The sequence below is a fragment of the Entelurus aequoreus genome, linkage group LG16 (genome assembly GCF_033978785.1).
Source record: "Entelurus aequoreus isolate RoL-2023_Sb linkage group LG16, RoL_Eaeq_v1.1, whole genome shotgun sequence".
NCBI classification, from domain to species: Eukaryota; Metazoa; Chordata; class Actinopteri; order Syngnathiformes; family Syngnathidae; genus Entelurus; species Entelurus aequoreus.
Genome location: NC_084746.1, coordinates 37,085,024 through 37,107,222, shown reverse-complemented (window position 1 = coordinate 37,107,222; position 22,199 = coordinate 37,085,024). Strand labels below are relative to the sequence as shown.

Genomic DNA, 22,199 nt, shown 5'->3' with positions numbered 1-22,199 from the left:
GTGGAGGCACCCTCACTATGGCTGCTGCAGCAAAAAAAACACCAAAAAAAAACAAGACAGTAGAATCGTGACTGCGGCGCTGCAGTGAGAGAGAAGCGAACACACATCTGAAAAGACGCTGGAGGTCTTTAGAAACAGATGGCATGAACACAATCACACATCTTGAGCAGGTGAGAGGATTCAAAGTTGGAAAGGATGTGCGATGAAGAGAAGCAGGTGATGATGAAGGAGGAAGAGGAGGGGGAAGTTGACTTTTTCATGCAAACATTAAAATTATCCCGTCTGCCTCACAAACATGGCCAGTTTTCTTTAACACTTCCATCTGATGAGGGAAAACACCCAAGTCTGCTCTAATCTGTGTTGCTTGATCCATGTGATGCCAAGGTCCTGCATGGATCCATGAGGTGACCTTTACATACCGGATTTTCCGGACCATAGGGCGCACCGGGATTATAAGGCGCACCGCCGATGAGCGCATCTATTCAGGTCTATTTTCATACAAAAGGTGCATAAGATTATAAGGCGCATTAAAGGGGCCATATTATAATTTTTTTTCTAAATGTAAAACCCTTCCTTGTGGTCTACATTTCTGACAGTCGCTTCAGGATGCGCCGTTTTGTGGGCGGTCTTATTTACGTGGATCCACTTCCACAGTGTCTTTTCCCCGTCATCTTTGTTGTAACAATAGTTTTAGCGCTTCCATAGCGAGTCTACTGACAGATATAAGTTACAACTAGGGTTGTCCCGATACCAATATTTTGGTACCAGTCCCAGTACCAAAATGTATTTCGATAGGTTTCGATACTTTTCTAAATAAAGGGGACCACAAAAAAATGGAATTGTTGGCTATATTTTAACCAAAAATTTTAGGGTACATTAAACATATGTTTATTATTGCAATTTTGTCCTTAAATAAAATAGTGAACATACTAGACAACTTGTCTTTTAGTAGTAAGTAAACAAACAAAGGCTCCTAATTAGTCTGCTGACGTATGCAGTAACATATTGTGTCATTTATCATTCTATTATTTTGTCTACATTATTAAGGACAAGTGGTAGAAAATGAATGATTAATCTACTTGTTCATTTACTGTTAAAGGCCTACTGAAACCCACTACTACCGACCACGCAGTCTGATAGTTTATATATCAATGATGAAATCTTAACATTGCAACACATGCCAATACGGCCGGGTTAACTTATAAAGTGCAATTTAAAATTTCCTGCTAAACTTCCGGTTGAAAATTCCTTTGGAGGATGACGTATGCGCGTGACATAGCCAGTGAAACAGAGGTATGGCTTCCCCATTGAAGCCAATACGAAATAGCTCTGTTTTCATCTCATTATTCCACAGTATTCTGGACATCTGTGTTGGTGAATCTGTTGCAATTTGTTCATTGCATTATGGAGAAAGAAGCTGAGCAAGCAAAGAAGAAAGTTGTCGGTGCGAAGAGGAGTATATTGCGAGGGAAGTCCGCAACACAACACAGTCGGTGTTTCATTGTTTACATTCCCGAAAGATGCAGTCAAGATCGAAGAACTCGGACAACAGAGACTCTTACCAGGAGGACTTTGATTTGGATACACAGACGCAGACGCGATACCGTGAGTACGCTTCCAAACATTTGATCGCTTGCTATAACTAGCTCGAGCTAGTAGCTAGGAGCTAGCATAACAAACACCTAGGTGTTTGTTATGCGGGATTAATTTGTGGCATATTAAATATAAGCCTGGTTGTGTTGTGGCTAATAGAGTATATATATGTCTTGTGTTTATTTACTGTTGTAGTCATTCCCAGCTGAATATTAGGTCCCACCCGCGTGCTTCCAAACATTTGATCGCTTGCCCGTACGTGCGTGTCACGTACGTAACTTTGGTTAAATATATAAGCTTTATGAACCTTGGGTTAGGTGAACGGTCCTTTGGGCTGAGTGAGTGTGTGTGTTGTGCAGGTGTTTGAATTGTATTGGCGGGTTATATAGACGGGATCCCGTCCATATAACCCTCTCGAGCTATAACTAGCTCGAGCTAGTAGCTAGGAGCTAGCATAACAAACACCTAGGTGTTTTTATGCGGGATTAATTTGCAGTGTTGGGACTAACGCGTTACTAAGTAACGCGTTACTGTAACGCCGTTAGTTTCGGCGGTAACTAGTAATCTAACGCGTTATTTTTTTATATACAGTAACTCAGTTACCGTTACTGCATGATGCGTTACTGCGTTATTTTACGTTATTTGTATGTAGTATCGGCTAGAAACTGAAGATCTGAGTGTGTTTTATTGGAGCGCTCCGGTGGAAAAGAAGAGGCGTGCTTTCCCCCACCCACAGAAAGCACGCAGGGGAGACGTTCCTCCAGAGCCGTACTTCGGGTCTAACAACCTTCACTTTACCCGGAAGAGGGTCTTTACAGCTGAGGGTGAATGACGAGCCCGGCGGTTTGTTGCAACTTTGTGACTTTATTGCACGCAGCCATCCACCAAGCTAGAGCACCTACACGCACTCACTGTCGCCGCTCCCTCACCTCTCTCGCCCACTCACTCACTGACGTCACTCACCTCTCATGCTGTCATATCTTAAAGGGCCACACACACACACACACATACGCTACTCTCATAACAACTAACAAGACATCATGGCGAAGCCAGAAGTCGAGTTTTTTAACATGGAGACATTCTCACTACTTTTCTTTTGTCGAGCACAAAGAAAATAACATTTTAGTTAAATGTAAGTTGTGTCTTGGATCAAAGATCCTATCTACTTAGAGTTGAAGTTAAAGTGCCATTATGTTGCAGCTATTTAAATTAGTTTTGTCAATTTTTTCTGGCCTGAAATAAATTGGCCCCTTTGAAACATATCTTTGTCTTTGTGTGTTGTATGTAGACCACATTGCTTTCTGAGTTCAGTGATGCAAATGCATGTCAAGTTGATCAACAGGTTGTATTATTCTCCAGTGCAATAACAGTACTGAAATTAAGGCTAAAAGGGCATTAATGGGAGCCTTAAAAAAGGAGAGAAAAAAGAAGTAACTAAATAGTTACTTTTCACAGTAACGCATTACTTTTTGGTGTAAGTAACTGAGTTAGTAACTGAGTTACTTTTGAAATAAAGTAACTAGTAATTGTAACTAGTTACTGGTTTTCAGTAACTAACCCAACACTGTTAATTTGTGGCATATTAAATATAAGCCTGGTTGTGTTGTGGCTAATAGAGTATATATATGTCTTGTGTTTATTTACTGTTCCCAGCTGAATATCAGGTCACCCCCGGCTCTCACAGCATCTTCCCTATCTGAATCGCTTCCACTCCCCACTAGTCCTTCACTTGCACTTTCCTCATCCACAAATCTTTCATCCTCGCTCAAATTAATGGGGAAATTGTCGCTTTCTCGGTCCGAATCTCTCTCACTTCTGGCGGCCATCATTGTAAACAATAGGGAACTTTGCGGATATGTTCAATTGACTACGTCACGCTACTTCCGGTAGGGGCAAACCTTTTTTTTTAATCAGATACCAAAAGTTGCGATCTTTATCGTCGTTGTTCTATACTAAATCCTTTCAGCAAAAATATGGCAATATCGCGAAATTATCAAATATGACACATAGAATAGATCTGCTATCCTCGTTTAAATAAAAAAAATTCATTTCAGTAGGCCTTTAATATCTGCTTATTTTCTTTTTTAACATGTTTTATTTACACTTCTGTTAAAATTTAATAATCACTTATTCTTCTGTTTGGATACTTTACATTAGTTTTGGATGATACCACACATTTAGGTATCGATGCGATACCAAGTAGTTACAGGATCATACAATGGTCATAATATAAGTCCTCAAGTGTCCAAGGACATATTTCCTAAGATTATAAACATAATATGAATTTTAAAAAAACAAGAAAATATTTTGTGACGCTAAAAAATATCGATGTAATCATAGTAGTATCGACTAGATACGCTCCTGTACTTGGTATCATTACAGTGGATGTCAGGTGTAGATCCACCCATGGCATTTGTTTACATTGTGACGCCGGTGAGCTTTTGTATCCTCCTACGGTGTGTAGTGAAGCATGTTTAGCTATTTCTCGTCCTTCAGTGATAATGCTACTTGTAAGAAACGTACTTTATTTGTCGCAATGGAGGCGAGGATTAGTGATTTAGAATTAGCTAAAACACTGCAGACTGCGGCTGGATGTTAGCCTAGCTAGCCATGTCTTAAAGCACCTCTTCCTGAGGGCGTTTCAGCATTATAACTTAACTTTTATCTTTACTTTTTAAGCCAAAATGCGTCCGTTCTCCCTTTTCTGTCTACACACTGTGTCTTCTTGTAAGTACTCCGTGACGCGCCATCATGCCCGTTTAAAAAATGGGGGTTGGGGGCGGTACTTTTTAGAGGCGGTATAGTACTGAATATGATTCATTAGTATCGCGGTACTATACTACTACCGGTATACCGTCCAACCCTAGTTACAACTGCATGCTACTTTGTATTATAGATGGCCACAGCGGAGGATCAATGTCTCACAATTAGGGATTGATGTGGGATCTGTGCAGAGGATGTCGTTGTCGCTTGTGCAGCCCTTTGAGACACTTGTGATTGAGGGCTGTAAAAATAATTTTGATTGATTGAATAGGGATAGGGATCGAAAACGCAGTGTATCAATTATTTGGAATTGCTTGCCATTTTTTTCAAACGGTTCTCTTATCGAACCTTCTTCCATCATTACGCAATGTGCGTCGTGACATCAGATTGCAAAATGGAGAAGCCAAATGCTCTAAAGTTGACTACATTTTACATGAAAAGATTGCAACAGCGCTGCTTGTAATAACTGTAGGGCTGCTAGTTCATCAATGTGCTCAAACATTTGAACACACAGCATGCAATAATTAAACCATTTCAGGAGACTACCGCTTGAAGCTCATCGAGAGAATGCCAAGAGTGTGCAAAGCAATTATCAGAGCAAAGGGTGGCTATTTTGAAGAAACTAAAATATAAAACATGTTTTCAGTTATTTCACCTTTTTTTGTTAAGTACATAACTCCACATGTGTTCATTCATAGTTTTGATGTGACAATCTACAATGTAAATAGTCATGAAAATAAAGAAAACTCATTGACTGAGAAGGTGTGTCCAAACTTTTGGCCTGTACTGTATATACACTACCGTTCAAAAGTTTGGGGTCACATTGAAATGTCCTTATTTTTGAAGGAAAAGCACTGTACTTTTCAATGAAGATAACTTTAAACTAGTCTTAACTTTAAAGAAATACACTCTATACATTGCTAATGTGGTAAATGACTATTCTAGCTGCAAATGTCTGGTTTTTGGTGCAATATCTACATAGGTGTATAGAGGCCCATTTCCAGCAACTATCACTCCAGTGTTCTAATGGTACAATGTGTTTGCTCATTGGCTCAGAAGGCTAATTGATGATTAGAAAACCCTTGTGCAATCATGTTCACACATCTGAAAACAGTTTAGCTCGTTACAGAAACTACAAAACTGACCTTCCTTTGAGCAGATTGAGTTTCTGGAGCATCACATTTGTGGGGTCAATTAAACGCTCAAAATGGCCAGAAAAAGAGAACTTTCATCTGAAACTCGACAGTCTATTCTTGTTCTTAGAAATGAAGGCTATTCCACAAAATTGTTTGGGTGACCCCAAACTTTTGAACGGTAGTGTATATACACATATTAATACAAATTAATAATAACATTTGTTTTCAAATGTATGTTTAAATTTTTTTTTGCCTTTTTAAAGAAATATGATATGAGGTGGTTCGGGCATCTGGTCAGGATGCCACCTAGGGAGGTGTTTAGGGCACGTCCGGCCGGTAGGAGGCCACGGGGAAGACCCAGGACACGTTGGGAAGACTATGTCTCCCGGCTGGCCTGGGAACGCCTCGGGATCCCCCGGGAAGAGCTGGACGAAGTGGCTGGGGAGAGGGAAGTCTGGGCTTCCCTGCTTAGGCTGCTGCCCCCGCGACCCGACCTCGGATAAGCGGAAGAAGATGGATGGATGGATGGATATATCATAAAAAATGCAAATTATTCGATGACGCCCATAACCAGTCTAGGGGAAACCTTGCACTGTATAATGAAATAAATATAGCCCTTGTCTTATACATAGTATAAGAAACTGTTTGGCCGACTGTTTACTAATAAAAGTTATCATTTCAGTATAGTGATTATAAAAGGCCATCCTCTACTTGATTTGCATACAATTAATAAATATTAGCTTCTCCGCAATAGAAGTGTCAAATAAAAAGATTCAGTTCATTCTGACCCTTTTTGCACTCTTGCTTTTACCGCAGCTACACATTCCGTCTGCGTGCCCAAGTCAGCAAAAACCGAGTGAACTTTAAACTTCAAACGAATCCAGCGGCGCTCCGACATGCGGCGGTGAGTAACTCACGTGCAAATGCGAGCTCAGGAGTCAATGACTGTGTTTCAGCTGATGGCCGTGTTCCCGCTCAGTGTGTCAAGGTCAAGCGTGGGAAAAGGTGGAAAGACTGCTGTGATTAGTGGTGCTCAGCATCACGTAAGTCAGCTGAGTGAGATGTGGAGTGCCACTAACGCTGATTTGGCGCTGAGAGCCATTTACAAATGAACTCCACTACAGCAGCGCCGTCAAGGTATTATGCTGTGTGATCCGCTCCTCTTGCTTGGACTGCTAACACAAAGATGACATGTGCTCATGCAGCACACGCTTACTGTATATAACCTTGCACCAATTATTGATGACAACTGACCAAATTAGCCATAACGTTGCAGTAATACACTACAATGGCACTTGTAGACAGGCCCAAAACCAAATGCTATACAGCGGAATCAGCAGCAAAGTACCCTAAAGCACCCTAGGAAATGAGAAACTACGCCACATTCTACAGAGGCACTATAGAGAACCTACTGACCAACTGCATCTCTGTCTGGACTGAAGCCTGCAGTTCCTCAGATTGGAAGTCTCTGCAGAGAGTGGTGAGGACGGTGGAAAAGATCAGGACTCGTCTTCCTCCTATCCAGGAGATCGCAAAAAGCCGCTGCCTGACCAGGGCTCAGAAAATCTGCAGAGACTCCTCCCACCCCCACCAAGGACTGTTTTCACTGCTGGACTCTAGAAAGAGGTTCTGCAGCCTCCGTAGCAGAACCTCCTGGTTCTGTAACAGCTTCTTCCCTCAGTCCATAAGACTCTTGAACGCATCATAATAATCCCCTCAATTCCCCCCAAAAATGGATTAACTTGTGGGATATAAAGACAATATAACATACATCCATAAACGTGGAGGCATATGCAAAAGTGCAATATATTTATCTGTACAGTAATCTATTTATCTATATCTGCACCTTATTGCTCTTTTATCCTGCACAACAACAAGCTAATGCAACAAAATGTTGTTCTTATATGTGCTGTACAGTTGAAATTTGAATGACAATAAAAATTAAGTCTAAGTCTAGTCTAACAAAATAAGAGTCTCAGAAAGCTGGTGTGCACAAGCTAGCAAGCTACGGAGTTTGCCGCTAATGTATTTCTTGTAAAGTGTACAAAAAGGAGTATGAAAGCTGGACAAATAAGATGGCAAAAAGCAACCACTTTCATGTGGTATTGGACAGAAAGGAGGACTTTTTTTCTCCTCCATTTGAAAATGTGGACGTTATCATCACTACTGTCTGATTCCAATCAATGCAAGTCATCAGAATCAGGTCATACACCAACTTATATTCTTGTCTTCATGAAAGAAAGGAATGTTAAACATGCTTGTATTATCATTAAACACATTTAACAAAAACGGCAAAATAAATAAATACATATAAATTATATATATATAAATAGAAATACAGTATATAAATAGAAATACAGTATATATATATATATATATATATATATATATATATATATATATATATATATATATATATATATATATATATATATTTATATATTTATATATATATATACAGTACAGGCCAAAAGTTTGGACACACCTCATTCAATGTGTTTTCTTTATTTTCATGACTATTTACATTGTAGATTGTCACTGAAGGCATCAAAACCTGTGAAGTGAAAACCATTTCAGGTGACTACCTCTTGAAGCTCATGGAGAGAATGCCAAGAGTGTGCAAAGCAGCAATCAGAGCAAAGGGTGGCTATTTTAAAGAAACAAGAATATAAAACATGTTTTCAGTTATTTCTCCTTTTTTGTTAAGTACTTTACTCCACATGTGTTCATTCATGTTGTAAATAGTCATGAAAATAAAGATAACGCATTAAATGGGAAGGTGTGTTCAAATTTTTGGCCTGAACTATATATATATATATATATATATATATATATATATATATATATATATATATATACGGCCGAAATGAGTTTCCTCCGCCGGGTGGCGGGGCTCTCCCATAGAGATAGGGTGTGAAGCTCTGCCATCCGGGGGGAGCTCAAAGTAAAGCCGCTGCTCCTCCACATCGAGAGGAGCCAGATGAGGTGCGGGCATCTGGTCAAGATGCCACCCGAACACCTCCCTAGGGAGGTGTTTAAGGCACGTCCGACCGGTAGGAGGCCACGGGGAAGACCCCAGGACATGTTGGGAAGACTATGTCTCCCGGCTGGCCTGGGAACGCCTCGGAATCCCCCGGGAAGAGCTGGACGAAGTGGCTGGGGAGAGGAAAGTCTGGGCTTCCCTGCTCAGGCTGCTGCCCCCGCGACCCAACCTCGGATAAGCGGAAGAAGTTGGATGGATATATATATATATATATATGTATATATATATACTGTATATATATAATATATATTATATATATATATACATACCGTATATAAATTATATATATGAATGAGGTAGATCAACTCGACTTGGTCATTTAAAAAGTAGCTCGCCTGCAGAAAGAGTGTGGGCAAATAGTAAAAAACGGTAAATGGTAAAATTGTTAAATTGCCCGTATTTATATAGAGCTATTTTACGATGCCCAAAGTGCTTCACATTATACAACACGTTCACACACACTGATGGCAGAAGCTTCGAGGCGCTATCCACAACACATCAAGGGCAAGGCAGGTAGTGTCCTGCCCAAAGACACAACGGACATGACTAGGATGGCAGAAGCTGGATTCGAACCCGTAACCTTCAATGAGCCACGACGCCAAATGAAACATAGAGAAGGGCTCTGACCTTCTGGCCTATAATAGCAGCACGTTTAGGGGTCGTTTTACATGGAAACATGTTCAACTTTCAACTACAATCCGAAGCAGGCATTGTGTTTTCATGCCTGCAACATACAAGTTTTTGAAAAAGGTTTCAAAGTTACCGTCCCGGTCTAACACCCAAAAAGACAAGTAATACACATGTTCTAATTGTTTTCCCTGTGGCAAGTTACTGAGAAGGAGGCGCTGATGTAAACTTTAAAATTTTGGGGGGAAATTAATAATAATAATAGTAATAATAATAAGTCGAACAAAGCAACAGAAGTATAGAAATTAACTCATTTTTACACTTGTTTCACAGTTTATTAAGTTTTATTGATGACTAGAGTTTAGTCTTGGAACAATTGTCCATTATCTCTTATGGGCAATTATTCTAAATACGAATAAACAAGAGGTTGACTAACCTCCCAATTCCACTTTATTAAATAGTGCACTTGAAGGCTCTAATTTGCTTAATTAAATCGTTTTTGGGTGTGTTTTTTTGACAGGGCAGGAGTAAGTGTCCTATTTTAATATATTATACAATACTTTGTTTTTTTTCACTATGACAATGACAATCAAGTAATTAATTTAATTTAAAATGTGTTGTGATCATTTATGACAGGGGTGTCAAACTCATTTTAGCTCAGAGGCCGCATGGAGGAAAACCTATTCCCACGCGAGCCGGACTGGTAAAACCATGGCATGATAATTTAAAAATAAAGACAACTTCAAAATAGTTTTTTTTGTTTTACTTCGGCCAAAAGTAGAACAAGTATGTTCTGAAAATGTACACTTTACAAATAATCCTCTTGGCAAAACACAAATTCTGAGGAAAAAATTGGTGCAGTCTCAAAAACACCATGAAGAACACAGAGAACTTAGACTTTGTCTCAGTGTTTTTACAAAGCCATTAAACTTCTCATGTTGGCAGTTTAGCATTAAAGACATGTTTGGAAACGCCACAACACATTCATTTATCATCATACAAATATTAGTTATTATACAATCAAAACAATTGTCAAAATGACACCATAAGAGCCGAATTAAAGGTAACATAACTACAAACTTAACCAATGTCAACATTGCAGATTTAAGCATAAAAATAAATAGAACAAACAACAAATGTAGAAACACACATTTCTACAATGGAGTTGAGGGTGCGCATCGTGCCGTCAACAAATTGCGAGCGCTGCTCGGAACTCAAACTACAAAGATGATGGTCAAGTTGACTTAAGTCTTTGCATCTTACCGTTTCGTTATTTTATCTGTTAAGTGGGTAATTTGTCCCAACCAGCATTGTCCCACCCACAGAATCATCTGATTGGTTACACGCAGAGCGGTAACAGCCAATCAGCAGTGCGTATTCAGAGCGCATGTAACAGCTAATCAGCAGTGCGTATTCAGAGCACATGTAACAGCCAATCAGCAGTGCGTATTCAGAGCGCAGGGTGTCAGTGCTCACGGCACAGGCAGAGAGGAGAGACGGTGGGGTGAGAAGATAGGTGTTTAGCAGGTGAGCATAAGGCAGCGGACTCTCCCCAAATTATAATAAACACCTCCCAGTCAACTACTAGTAACATCTCTATGAGCCTGTTGACGTTCTAGAAAGATAAGCGGCAGCTCAGCTCGCTCGTAGTCCTTGAGGTGAAGGCTTATTAGCTTTTAGCGTAACGTTAGCTCACTGTGCATTTTTTTTTATTGATTGATTGAAACTTTTATTAGTAGATTGCACAGTACAGTACATATTCCGTACAATTGACCACTAAATAGTAACACCAGAATAAGTTTTTCAACTTGTTTAAGTCGGGGTCCACGTTAATAAATTCATGGTATGTGTGTGCGTGTGCATGCATGTGTGTGTGTGCCTGTCTGAGAGAAAGACAAGCATTATTGACCTACAATTAACTAAGTTATTTCACTTTACCTTTTTCTGAGTTGATTGAGCTGTGTTGAAGCAGCAAAAAACATTATGTTAAAGGCCTACTGAAATGAATTTTTTTTTATTTAAACGGGAATAGCAGATCCATTCTATGTGTCATACTTGATCATTTCGCGATATTGCCATATTTTTGCTGAAAGGATTTAGTAGAGAAAATCGACGATAAAGTTTGCAACTTTTGCTCGCTGATAAAAAAGCCTTGCCTGTACCGGAAGTAGCGTGACGTCACAGGAGGTAATATTCCTCACAATTTTCCTTTGTTTACAATGGAGCGAGAGAGATTCGGAGCGACAAAGCGACGATTACCCCATTAATTTGAGTGAGGATGAAAGATTCGTGGATGAGGAACGTTAGAGTGAAGAACTAGAGGCAGTGCAGGACGTATCTTTTTTCGCTCTGACCGTAACTTAGGTACAAGCTGGCTCATTGGATTCCACACTCTCTCCTTTTTCTATTGTGGATCACGGATTTGTAATTTAAACCACCTCGGATACTATATCCTCTTGAAAATGAGAGTTGAGCATGCGAAATGGACATTCACAGTGACTTTTATCTCCACGACAATACATCGGTGACACACTTAGCTACTGAGCTAACGTGATAGCATCGTTCTCAAATGCAGATAGAAACAAAATACATAAATCCCTGACTGGAAGTATAGACAGAATATCAACAATACTATTAAACCATGTACATGTAACTACACGGTTAATAATTCTCAGCCTGGTAAAGCTTAACAATGCTGTTGCTAACGACGCTAAGGCTAACTTAGCAACTTAGCAACCGGACCTCACAGAGCTATGATAAAAACATTAGCGCTCCACCTACGCCAGCCAGCCCTCATCTGCTCCTCAACAGCCGTGCTCACCTGCGTTCCAGCGATCGACGGCGCGACGAAGGACTTCATCCGTGGATTTGGCGGCTAGCATCGGCTAGGCGTCTGCTATCAGGGTAAGTAGTCCTTGTTGTGTTGCTACAGCCAGCCGCTAATACACCGATCCCACCTACAACGTTCTTCTTTGCAGCCTCCATTGTTCATTAAACAAATTGCAAAAGATTCACCAACACAGATGTCCAGAATACTGTGGAATTATGAAATGAAAACAGAGCTTTTTCTATGGGATCCGAATACTTCCCTCGTGACGTCACACGCATACGTCAGCATAATAAAACGTTTTTAACCGGAAGTGTGGCGGGAAATTTAAAATTGCACTTTATAAATTAACCCGGCCGTATTGGCATGTGTTGCAATGTTAAGATTTCATCATTGATATATAAACTATCAGACTGCGTGGTCGGTAGTAGTGGGTTTCAGTAGGCCTTTAAATGAAGAGTTTCCTAAAGCTGTCTCTGATAGTTGATATAATAATGTAACTGCATCATAAAGCCTATACATTTTGTTAAATTAAGAGTTTCTGTCTCTGATAGTTGATATAATAATGTAACTGCATCATTAAAGGCCTACTGAAATGATTTTTTTTTATTTAAACGGGAATAGCAGATCCATTCTATGTGTCATACTTAATCATTTCGCGATATTGCCATATTTTTGCTGAAAGGATTTAGTAGAGAAAATCGACGATAAAGTTCGCAACTTTTGCTCGCTGATAAAAAAAGCCTTGCCTGTACCGGAAGTAGCGTGACGTCACAGGAGCTAGTATTCCTCACAATTTTCCTTTGTTTACAATGGAGCGAGAGAGATTCGGACCGAGAAAGTGACGATTACCCCATTAATTTGAGCGAGGATGAAAGATTCGTAGATGAGGAACGTTACAGTGAAGGACTTGAGAGGCAGTGATGGACGTATCTTTTTTCGCTCTGACCGTAACTTAGGTACAAGCTGGCTCATTGGATTCCACACTCTCTCCTTTTTCTATTGTGAATCACGGATTTGTATTTTAAACCACCTCGGATACTATATCCTCTTGAAAATGAGAGTCGAGCACGCGAAATGGACATTTAAAGTGACTTTTATCTCCAAGATAATACATCAGTGACACACTTAGCTACTGAGCTAACGTGCTAGCATCGTTCTCAAATGAAGATAGAAACAAAATAAATAAACCCCTGACTGGAAGGATAGACAGAAGAGCAAAAATACTATTAAACCATGTACATGTAACTACACGGTTAAAAATTCTCAGCCTGGTAAGGCTTAACAATGCTGTTGCTAACGACGCTAAGGCTAATTTAGCAACTTAGCAACCGGAACTCACAGAACTATGATAAAAACATTAGCGCTCCACCTACGCCAGCCAGCCCTAATCTTCCCATCAACAGCCGTGCTCACCTGCGTTCCAGCGATCAACGGCGCGACGAAGGACTTCATCCGTGGGTTTGGCGGCAAGCATCAGCTAGGCATCTTCTATCAGGGTAAGTAGTCCTTGTTGTGTTGCTGTAAGTATTGTACTTAGCCGCTAAGACACCGATCGATCCCACCTACAACGTTCTTCTTTGCAGCCTCCATTGTTCATTAAACAAATTGCAAAAGATTCACCAACACAGATGTCCAGAATACTGTGGAATTTTGTCGAAGAAAACAGAGCTTTGTGTATTGTGTCCAATAGGGCCCAAACACTTCCGTGCATTTTATGACGTCACGCGCATAAATCATATCCAAAGGAGTTTTTCAACCGGAAGTGTGGCGGGAATTTTAAAATTGCACTTTATAAGTTAACCCGGCCGTATTGGCATGTGCTTCAATGTTAAGATTTCATCATTGATATATAAACTATCAGACTGCGTGGTCGGTAGTAGTGGGTTTCAGTAGGCCTTTAAGCCTACATGAACTCCATGGTGTTTAGGGATCAATAGTCTCTCCTATTGCTATTGTACTATTTTTTCAGCTATAGTTACATTAATCATTAGTAATGTAGCAGCCTAGTTTTGAATGTCAGGGTCCCTGCTATCACATGTTGATAAAAATAAAACATTTACATAAGAAAAATCAACTACAGGCTTCCCAAATGCTGTAATAAATTAAGCATGAGTTGAGCATATGGCCCCACTTTTAACTCTTTTTTTCAAACGCTTATTGCAAACGCTTACTTGCAGTAAGTCATTAATTTGACTTAAGTCATGATTTTGACTTAGTAAGTCATTATGTTGTCATTATTTTGGCTTAGTAAATTAGTAAGTCAAAATATTGACTTACTAAGTCATAATAATGACATACTTAGTATCTCAGGTAACTAGGACTGTTTTGTGTATTGTTTTTACTTTACGGAAAAAATATTGAAATATATATAGTATATCGGCATTCAGCATACAAAGCGGAAAACACAACCAAAAATTGTAGGCTTCCTCACGCGACGAAGCCGGCCTACTTCACCACAGTCTGTAGTCTATTGCCCCCCCAGGCTGTGTTGGCAGCGATGAGATGGAGACGTGATGGCGACAGGCCGAGTTACGCTGTTCCTTACACTCACCCACCCCTTTCCCCCTGGAGAGACACCACCTTAACTAACAAATTTTCTGGGGGAAACACTGAATAGCGTCATGTGTGATGTGGGTTACACTTGAATTGCTATTGTGACATCCAGTTGACACATTTAGAAGAGCAGTTTCTTTCATAAAAATTGCAGCTAATTTTTATACTGAGCAAACTCATCTTGCATCAAACCTGTTTGACTCCCCTGGTTTAACCTAAAAGTAGTGTGCAGAGGTCCGAGTCGACCGTTATATATAAAGATATCAAGAGTTGCCACTTATCTTTTGCATTTCACTGTTGAATATTTGCTTTTACTTCAGAAAGCAGAAAGCGCCCGCTGGCTTTGTGACACAGACAAATCCATCAGGACCAATCAATGCATCACAATGTGATAATGTCATCAAACATCAGCGCCCATGTACCAGTTCCCAGGCATGACGGCGTGTCATGACATTGCTGGTTTTACGAGCAGAGGAGCATGTTCGGCAGCACACAAACACGGAGTACTTACAAGCAGACACAGTGTGTAGACAGAAAAGGGAGAATGAACGCATTTTGTTCTAAAAACTAAGAAGTTATAACACTGAAACACCCCCAGGAAGAGGTGCTTTAAAACATGGCTAGCTAGCTAGTAGCTAATGTCCATTCGCAATCTGCAGTGTTTTAGCTACTTCTAAACCACTAATCCTTGTCTCCATGGCGACAAATAAAGTAAGTTTCATACAAGTGTCATCCCTGCAGGACGAGGAATAGCTAAACATGCTTCACTACACACCGTAGGAGGATACAAGAGCTCACCGGCGTCACCGCTAACAGCAAGCTAGCGTGCCTGAATGTAAACAAATGGGTGGATCTACACCTGACATCCACTGTAACTAGTGATACTACTATGATATTTTTTATCGTCACAAAATTTTTTCCTTTTTAAAAAATCTATATTATGTTTATAAACTCAGGAACTACATCTCTGGACACATGAGGACTTTGAATATGACCAACGTATGATCCTGTAACTACTTGGTATCGGATCGTTACCTAAATGTGTGGTATCATCCAAAACTAATGTAAAGTATCAAACAACAGAAGAATAAGTCATTATTGCATTTTAACAGAAGTGTAGATAGAACATGTTAAAACAGAAAATAAGCAGATATTAACAGTAAATGAACAAGTAGATTAATAATCCATTTTTACAGCTTGTCCCTCATAACGTTGACAAAATAATAGAATGATAAATGACACAATATGTTACTGCATACGTCAGCAGACTAATTAGTAGTCTTCATTTGTTTACTTACTACTAAAAGACAAGCTGTCTAGTATGTTCACTATTTTATTTTTGGACTAAATTGCAATAATAAACAGATATTTAATGTACCCTAAGATTTGTTGTTAAAATAAAGCCAATAATGTAATTTTTTGCGGTCGCCCTTATTTAGAAAAGTATCAAAAAGTATCAAAATACTTTTGGTACCGGTACTAAAATACTGATATCGGGACAACCCTAATAGCAAGTGAATTTGATGAAATCCATGGTGAGTGTGTGGTGCCCTCACCTCCTGGGCACAAAGACAGACTGTCCTGATAAATCTGAGCGGTCTGTGACTGAATTGTGTGTTTACTCTGCTGTTGTTGTCTTGTGATGCAGCTGTCAATGTAAACACCTGTGCAAGGATCACCCCAAAAAAGGTGCTTTTGGATGAAAATCATTCATTACAGTGATGGAATAAACTTTCCTCTAACAAACTGATCTGTTTTCACTCGTTTTTAAGGCCAGGCTGGCACTATGTAGGGTTTGTCTGGTTTTTTTTTCAAAGAAACGTTTGGAGTTATCTGTTTTTGCAGCAAGATTTGTACAACATTATCAAAATAATTTTTTTTAATAAATGTGCATTTTTCACATTGAGACTATCAGCAGGATGTCTGTTTCATAAATAGCGTCTGGACTCTTCGTATGTTGTTTTAGCAATACTTGATGACTAAATACTGTAATCACTAGAATGTTACACAGACCTCCACCAGAGTGTGTGAAGTGTCCATCTGTTTGGTAGTTAGCAGGCTATTTCTGTTTCCTGGGGAAGACATTATTATTCTGGGGATTTGAAAACTGTAAAACTAGAGTACATTTCTGTTTTCGCCCCCTTATTCAGGTCAAAATGGAATGGATTGCTCCTTGGTCCACGTGTGTCACCCTTCTGCAGTACAAAGTCAGGTGGACATCAATTGTGTATTTGTTGTCCTGCTAATTGTGTCTGTCCTCCAGTTTAGTCAGAATAAGTGCGGTGAAAACGATGAAATGTAAAAATTTTAGGTCCTGATTTACTAAGATCCAAACATCACATCGCGTGCAAGCTATAAAATAGGGTATACTATTAGTGGGCGTGTTGCGTGTGATCTACTAACACTGCGTGTGCAATTGTAAAGTGGTGCAGACCGCCCTATTTAAATGAGGATTATGCGTACAAAATGTATTTCGATAACTTTCGATACTTTTCTAAATAAGGGGGACCAGAAAAAAAACGGCATTATTGGCTTTATTTTAACAAAACATCTTAGGGTACATTAAACATATGTTTATTATTGTAATTTAGTCCTTAAATAAAATAGACAACTTGTTTTTTAGTAGTAAGTAAACAAACAAAGACTCCTAATTGGTCTGACACATATTGTGTCATTTATCATTCTATTATTTTGTCAACATTATTAAGGAAAAACTGTAAAAATTGATTATTAATCTACTTGTTGATTTACTGTTAATATCTGCTTATTTTCTGTTTCAACATGTTCTATCTACACTTCTGTTAAAATGTAATAATCACTTATTCTTCTGTTGTTTGATACTTTACATTAGTTTTGGATGATACCACAAATTTAGGTTTTGATCTGATACCAAATAGTTACAGGATCATACATTGGTCATATTCAAAGTCCTCATGTGTCCAGGGACATATTTCCTGAGTTTATAAACATAATACGAATGTAAAATTTTAACAGGTTTGCACGTGTTTAAGAACACGCAAATGGTTAGTAAATCAGGCCCTTAGTGGTGACTTTGAAATGCTGTGCGTGTTTTGACAATACCTCAGTGAGGGTCTGGTGAATGAAACTGGCAGTCTGAGGGGACACCACCCAGGGGGTTTTCTCCTCCACCATCACGGCATCCAGCGTGGCCTTCTCTAGGACCACGTCAAAGGACGCATCGGGGAAGGAAAGCTGGCGCATATCCATCTGCCGCCAGTTCATACCCGGGCGATCGGCGTGTTTTGCGCTCATGGTGCTAATGCACACCGAGGAGTAGTCGATATTGGTGATGGAGAGGTAGCCAGCGTCGTACATGTCAGCGCTCACACTGCTGTTCCCACAGCCTGCACATGAAAACACACAAGAAATGAGGATGATTGTTTTTGTCCTGTGTGAATAATAGATGGTGTGATGAAAATAGTGGCAGCATGGGATTTAACAGCTTTCAGCGACCGCTGCTGTTGACGTGACAGGAGCAGACGTGCAAATAGAGTTGTGGTCAAAAGTTTACGTACACTTGTAAAGAACATAATGTCATGGCTGTCTTGAGTTTCCAATAATTTCTACAACTCTTATTTTTTTGTGATAGAGTGATTGGAGCACATACTTGTTGGTCACAAAAAACATTCATGAAGTTTGGTTCTTTTATGAATTTATTATGGGTCTACTGAAAATGTGACCAAATCTGCTGGGTCAAAAGTATACATACAGCAATGTTAAAGACCTACTGAAACCCACTACTACCGACCACACAGTCTGATAGTTTATATATCAATGATGAAATCTTAACATTGCAACACATGCCAATACGGCCGGGTTAACTTATAAAGTGCAATTTTAAATTTCCCGCCACACTTCCGGTTAAAAACGTTTTATTATGCTGACGTATGCGTGTGACGTCACGAGGGCAAGGGAAGTATTCGGAGCCCGTAGAAAAAGCTCTGTTTTCATTTCATAATTCCACAGTATTCTGGACATCTGTGTTGGTGAATCTTTTGCTATTTGTTTAATGAACAATGGAGACTGCAAAGAAGAAAGCTGTAGGTGGGATCTGTGTATTAGCGGCTGGCTGTAGCAACACAACCAGGAGGACTTTGAGTTGGATAGCAGACGCGCTATCCGACGCTAGCCGCCGACCGCATCGATGATCGGGTGAAGTCCTTCGTTGCGCCGTCGATTGCTGGAACGCAGGTGAGCACGGGTGTTGATGAGCAGATGAGGGCTGGCGTAGGTGGAGCGCTAATGTTTTTATCATAGCTCCGACGAGGTCCCGTAGCTAAGTTAGCTTCAATGGCGTCGTTAGCAACAGCATTGCTAGGCTTCGACAGGCGGCACAGCATTAACCGTGTGGTTACAGGTCCAGGGTTTGGTTCGGTGTCTCCTGATAGTAGTATTGTTGATCTTCTGTCTATCCTTCCAGTCAATGGCTTATTTATTTTGTTTCTATCTGGATTTAAGCACGATGCTATCACGTTAGATCCGTAGCTAAAGTGCTTCACTGATGTATTGTCGTGGAGATAAAAGTCACTGTGAATGTCCATTTCGCGTTCTCGACTCTCATTTTCAAGAGGATAAAGTATCCGAGGTGGTTTAAAATACAAATCCGTGATCCACAATAGAAAAAGGAGAAAGTGTGGAATCTAATGAGCCCTTTTACCTAAGTTACGGTCAGAGCGAAAAAAGATACATCCTGCACTGCACTCTAGTCCTTCACTCTCACGTTCCTCATCCACGACTCTTTCATCCTTGCTCAAATTAATGGGGTAATCGTCGCTTTCTCAGTCCGAATCGCTTTTGTTGCTGGTGTAAACAATGGGGAAATGTGAGGAGCCCTTCAACGTCACGCTACTTCCGGTACAGGCAAGGCTTTTTTAATCAGCGACCAAAAGTTGCGAACTTTATCGTTGATGTTCTCTACTAAATTCTTTCAGCAAAAATATGGCAATATCGCGAAATGATCAAGTATGACACATAAAATGGATCTGCTATCCCTGTTTGAATAAAAAAAATTCATTTCAGTAGGCCTTTAATATTTGGTTACATGTCCCTTGGCAAGTTTCACTGCAATAAGGCGCTTTTGGTAGCCATCCACAAGCTTCTGGCAAGTTTCTGGTTGAATCGTTGACCACTCCTTTTGACAAAATTGGTGCAGTTCAGCTGTTAGTTTTCTGACATGGACTTGTTTCTTCAGCATTGTCCACATGTTTAACTCAGGACTTTGGGAAGGCCATTCTAAAACCTTAATTCTAACCTGATTTAGCCATTCCTTTACCACTTTTAACGTGTGTTTGGGGTCATCGTCCTGTTGGAACACCCAACTGCGCCCGAGACCCAACCTCCGGGCTGATGATTTTGGCTTTTCCTGAAGAATTTGGAGGTAATCCTCCTTTTTTATTGTTCCCATTTACTCTCTGTAAAACACCATTTCCATTGGCAGCAAAACAGGCCCAGAGCATAATACTACCACCACCATGCTTGACGGTAGGAATTGGTGTCCCTCGGATTAAAGGCCTCACCTTTTCTCCTCCAAACATATTGCTGGGTCTTGTGGCCAAACATCTAAATTTTTGTTTCATCTGACATCACATGGACAAAGATAAGACCTTCTGGAGGAAAGTTCTGTGGTCTTATGTGCTCCAATCACTCTATCACAACAAAATAAGAGTTGTAGAAATTATTGGAAAATCAAGACAGCCATGACATTATGTTCTTTACAAGTGTATGTAAACTTTTGACCATGACTGTATTTGTCAAGCTGATGCTTCCATATTGGCGAGCGGACATGTACCAAAAAGTGGTTGACGATACCTTAGCGTGGAGGAAGATGCAAGCAATAAAAACCAAGTGACTCATCGATGGAGGAGGCAGAGGTGGAGGAGGAGGATAAATGCACAAGAATGATGATAGAGATGTTTAGTTGAAATGTTGCTCTTTGAAGGGTGAGTGTGTGCACATGACTTTGTAAAAAGCGTGTGAGACAGGTGAGGCTGTAAGATCCATCCACATTGACACCTGTGCTTGTTATCACCTTGCTGCCAGCCTTTTGGAACACGTGTGTGTGACTTGCAAGAGGGAGGCCACAGAATCAATTAGCACACTCATGTATAATTCACTTTGACACATGATCGTGTTTGCAGCAAAAGTAGGAAGAACTGGCACGCTGTGGTAACAAAGTAGAGCTTTCACCATCGCATAATGCCAGGAAGCTGAGGAAAGATTACATGCATAATATAAACATACAAGTCCTGCTTTCAGAAGTAAACACTACTTGAAATTAGTGTTGTCCCGATACCAATATTTTGGTACCGGTACCGAAGTGTATTGCGATACTTTGATACTTCTCTAAATAAAGGGGACCACAAAAAATGTCATTATTGTCTATATTTTAACAAAAAATCTTAGGGTACATTAAACATATGTTTATTATTGCAATTTAGTCCTTAAATAAAATAGTGAACGTACTAGACAACTTGTCTTTTAGTAGTAAGTAAACAAACAAAAGCTCCTAATTAGTCTGCTGACGTATGCAGTAACATATTGTGTCATTTATCATTCTATTATTTTGTCAATATTATGAGGGAGAAACTGTAAAAATGGATTATTAATATACTTGTTCATTTACTATTAATATCTGCTTATTTTCTGTTTTAACATGTTCTATCTACACTTCTGTTAAAATGTAATAATCACTTATTCTTCTGTTGTTTGATACTTTACATTAGTTTTGGATGATACCCCAAATTTAGGTATCGATCCGATACCAAGTAGTTACAGGATCATACATTGGTCATAATTTAAGTCCTCATGAGTCCAAGGACGTATTTCCTGAGTTAATATACATAATATGAATGAAAGAAAAACAAAAAAAAAAGATTTTGTGATGCTAAAAAAATATCAATGTAATCATAGTAGTGTCAACTAGATACGCTCCTGTACTTGGTATCATTACAGTGGATGTCAGGTGTAGTTCCACCGATGGCATTTGTTTACATTGCGACGCCAGTGAGCTATTGTATCCTCCTGCGGTGTGTAGTGAAGCATGTTTAGCTATTCCTCGTCTTGTAGTGATAATGATACTTGTAAGAAACGTACTTTACTTGTCGCCCTGGAGGCGAGGATTAGTGATTTAGAAGTAGCTAAAACACTGCAGCTGGACGTTAGCCGCTAGCTAGCTAGCCATGTCTTAAAGCACCTTTTCCTGAGGGTGTTTCAGTGTTATAACTTCTTAGTTTTTAGAACAAAATGCGTCCATTCTCCCTTTTCTGTCTACACACTGTCTGCTTGTAAGTACTCCGTGATTGTGCGCTGCCGAACATGCTCCTATGCTCGTAAAACCAGCAATGTCATGACGTGACGATGACGCGCCGTCACGGCCGTTAAAAAAATAGGGGAGCGGAGACCGGTACTTTTTAGAGGCGGTATAGTACCGAATATGATTCATTAGTATCGTTTTCTTTATTTTCATGACTATTTACATTGTAGATTGTCACTGAAGGCATCTAAACTATGACACCTGTGAAGGGAAAACCCTTTAAGGTGACTACCTCTAGAAGCATATCGAGAGAATGCCAAGACTGTGCAAAGCAGTAATCAGAGCAAAGGGTGGCAATTTTGAAGAAACTAGAATATAAAA

General features: G+C 39.8%; 1 protein-coding gene across 1 annotated transcript in view; it reads right to left on the bottom strand.

Annotated features, from left to right (window-relative positions):
- ece2a (endothelin converting enzyme 2a) overlaps positions 1–22,199 on the bottom strand; it is a 192,516-nt gene that overhangs the window by 95,530 nt on the left and 74,787 nt on the right. The window contains exon 4 of the mRNA XM_062022781.1: positions 17,627–17,910. Within this exon, the coding sequence (XP_061878765.1) occupies positions 17,627–17,910 (284 nt within the window). The remainder of the gene's footprint in view (positions 1–17,626; positions 17,911–22,199) is intronic.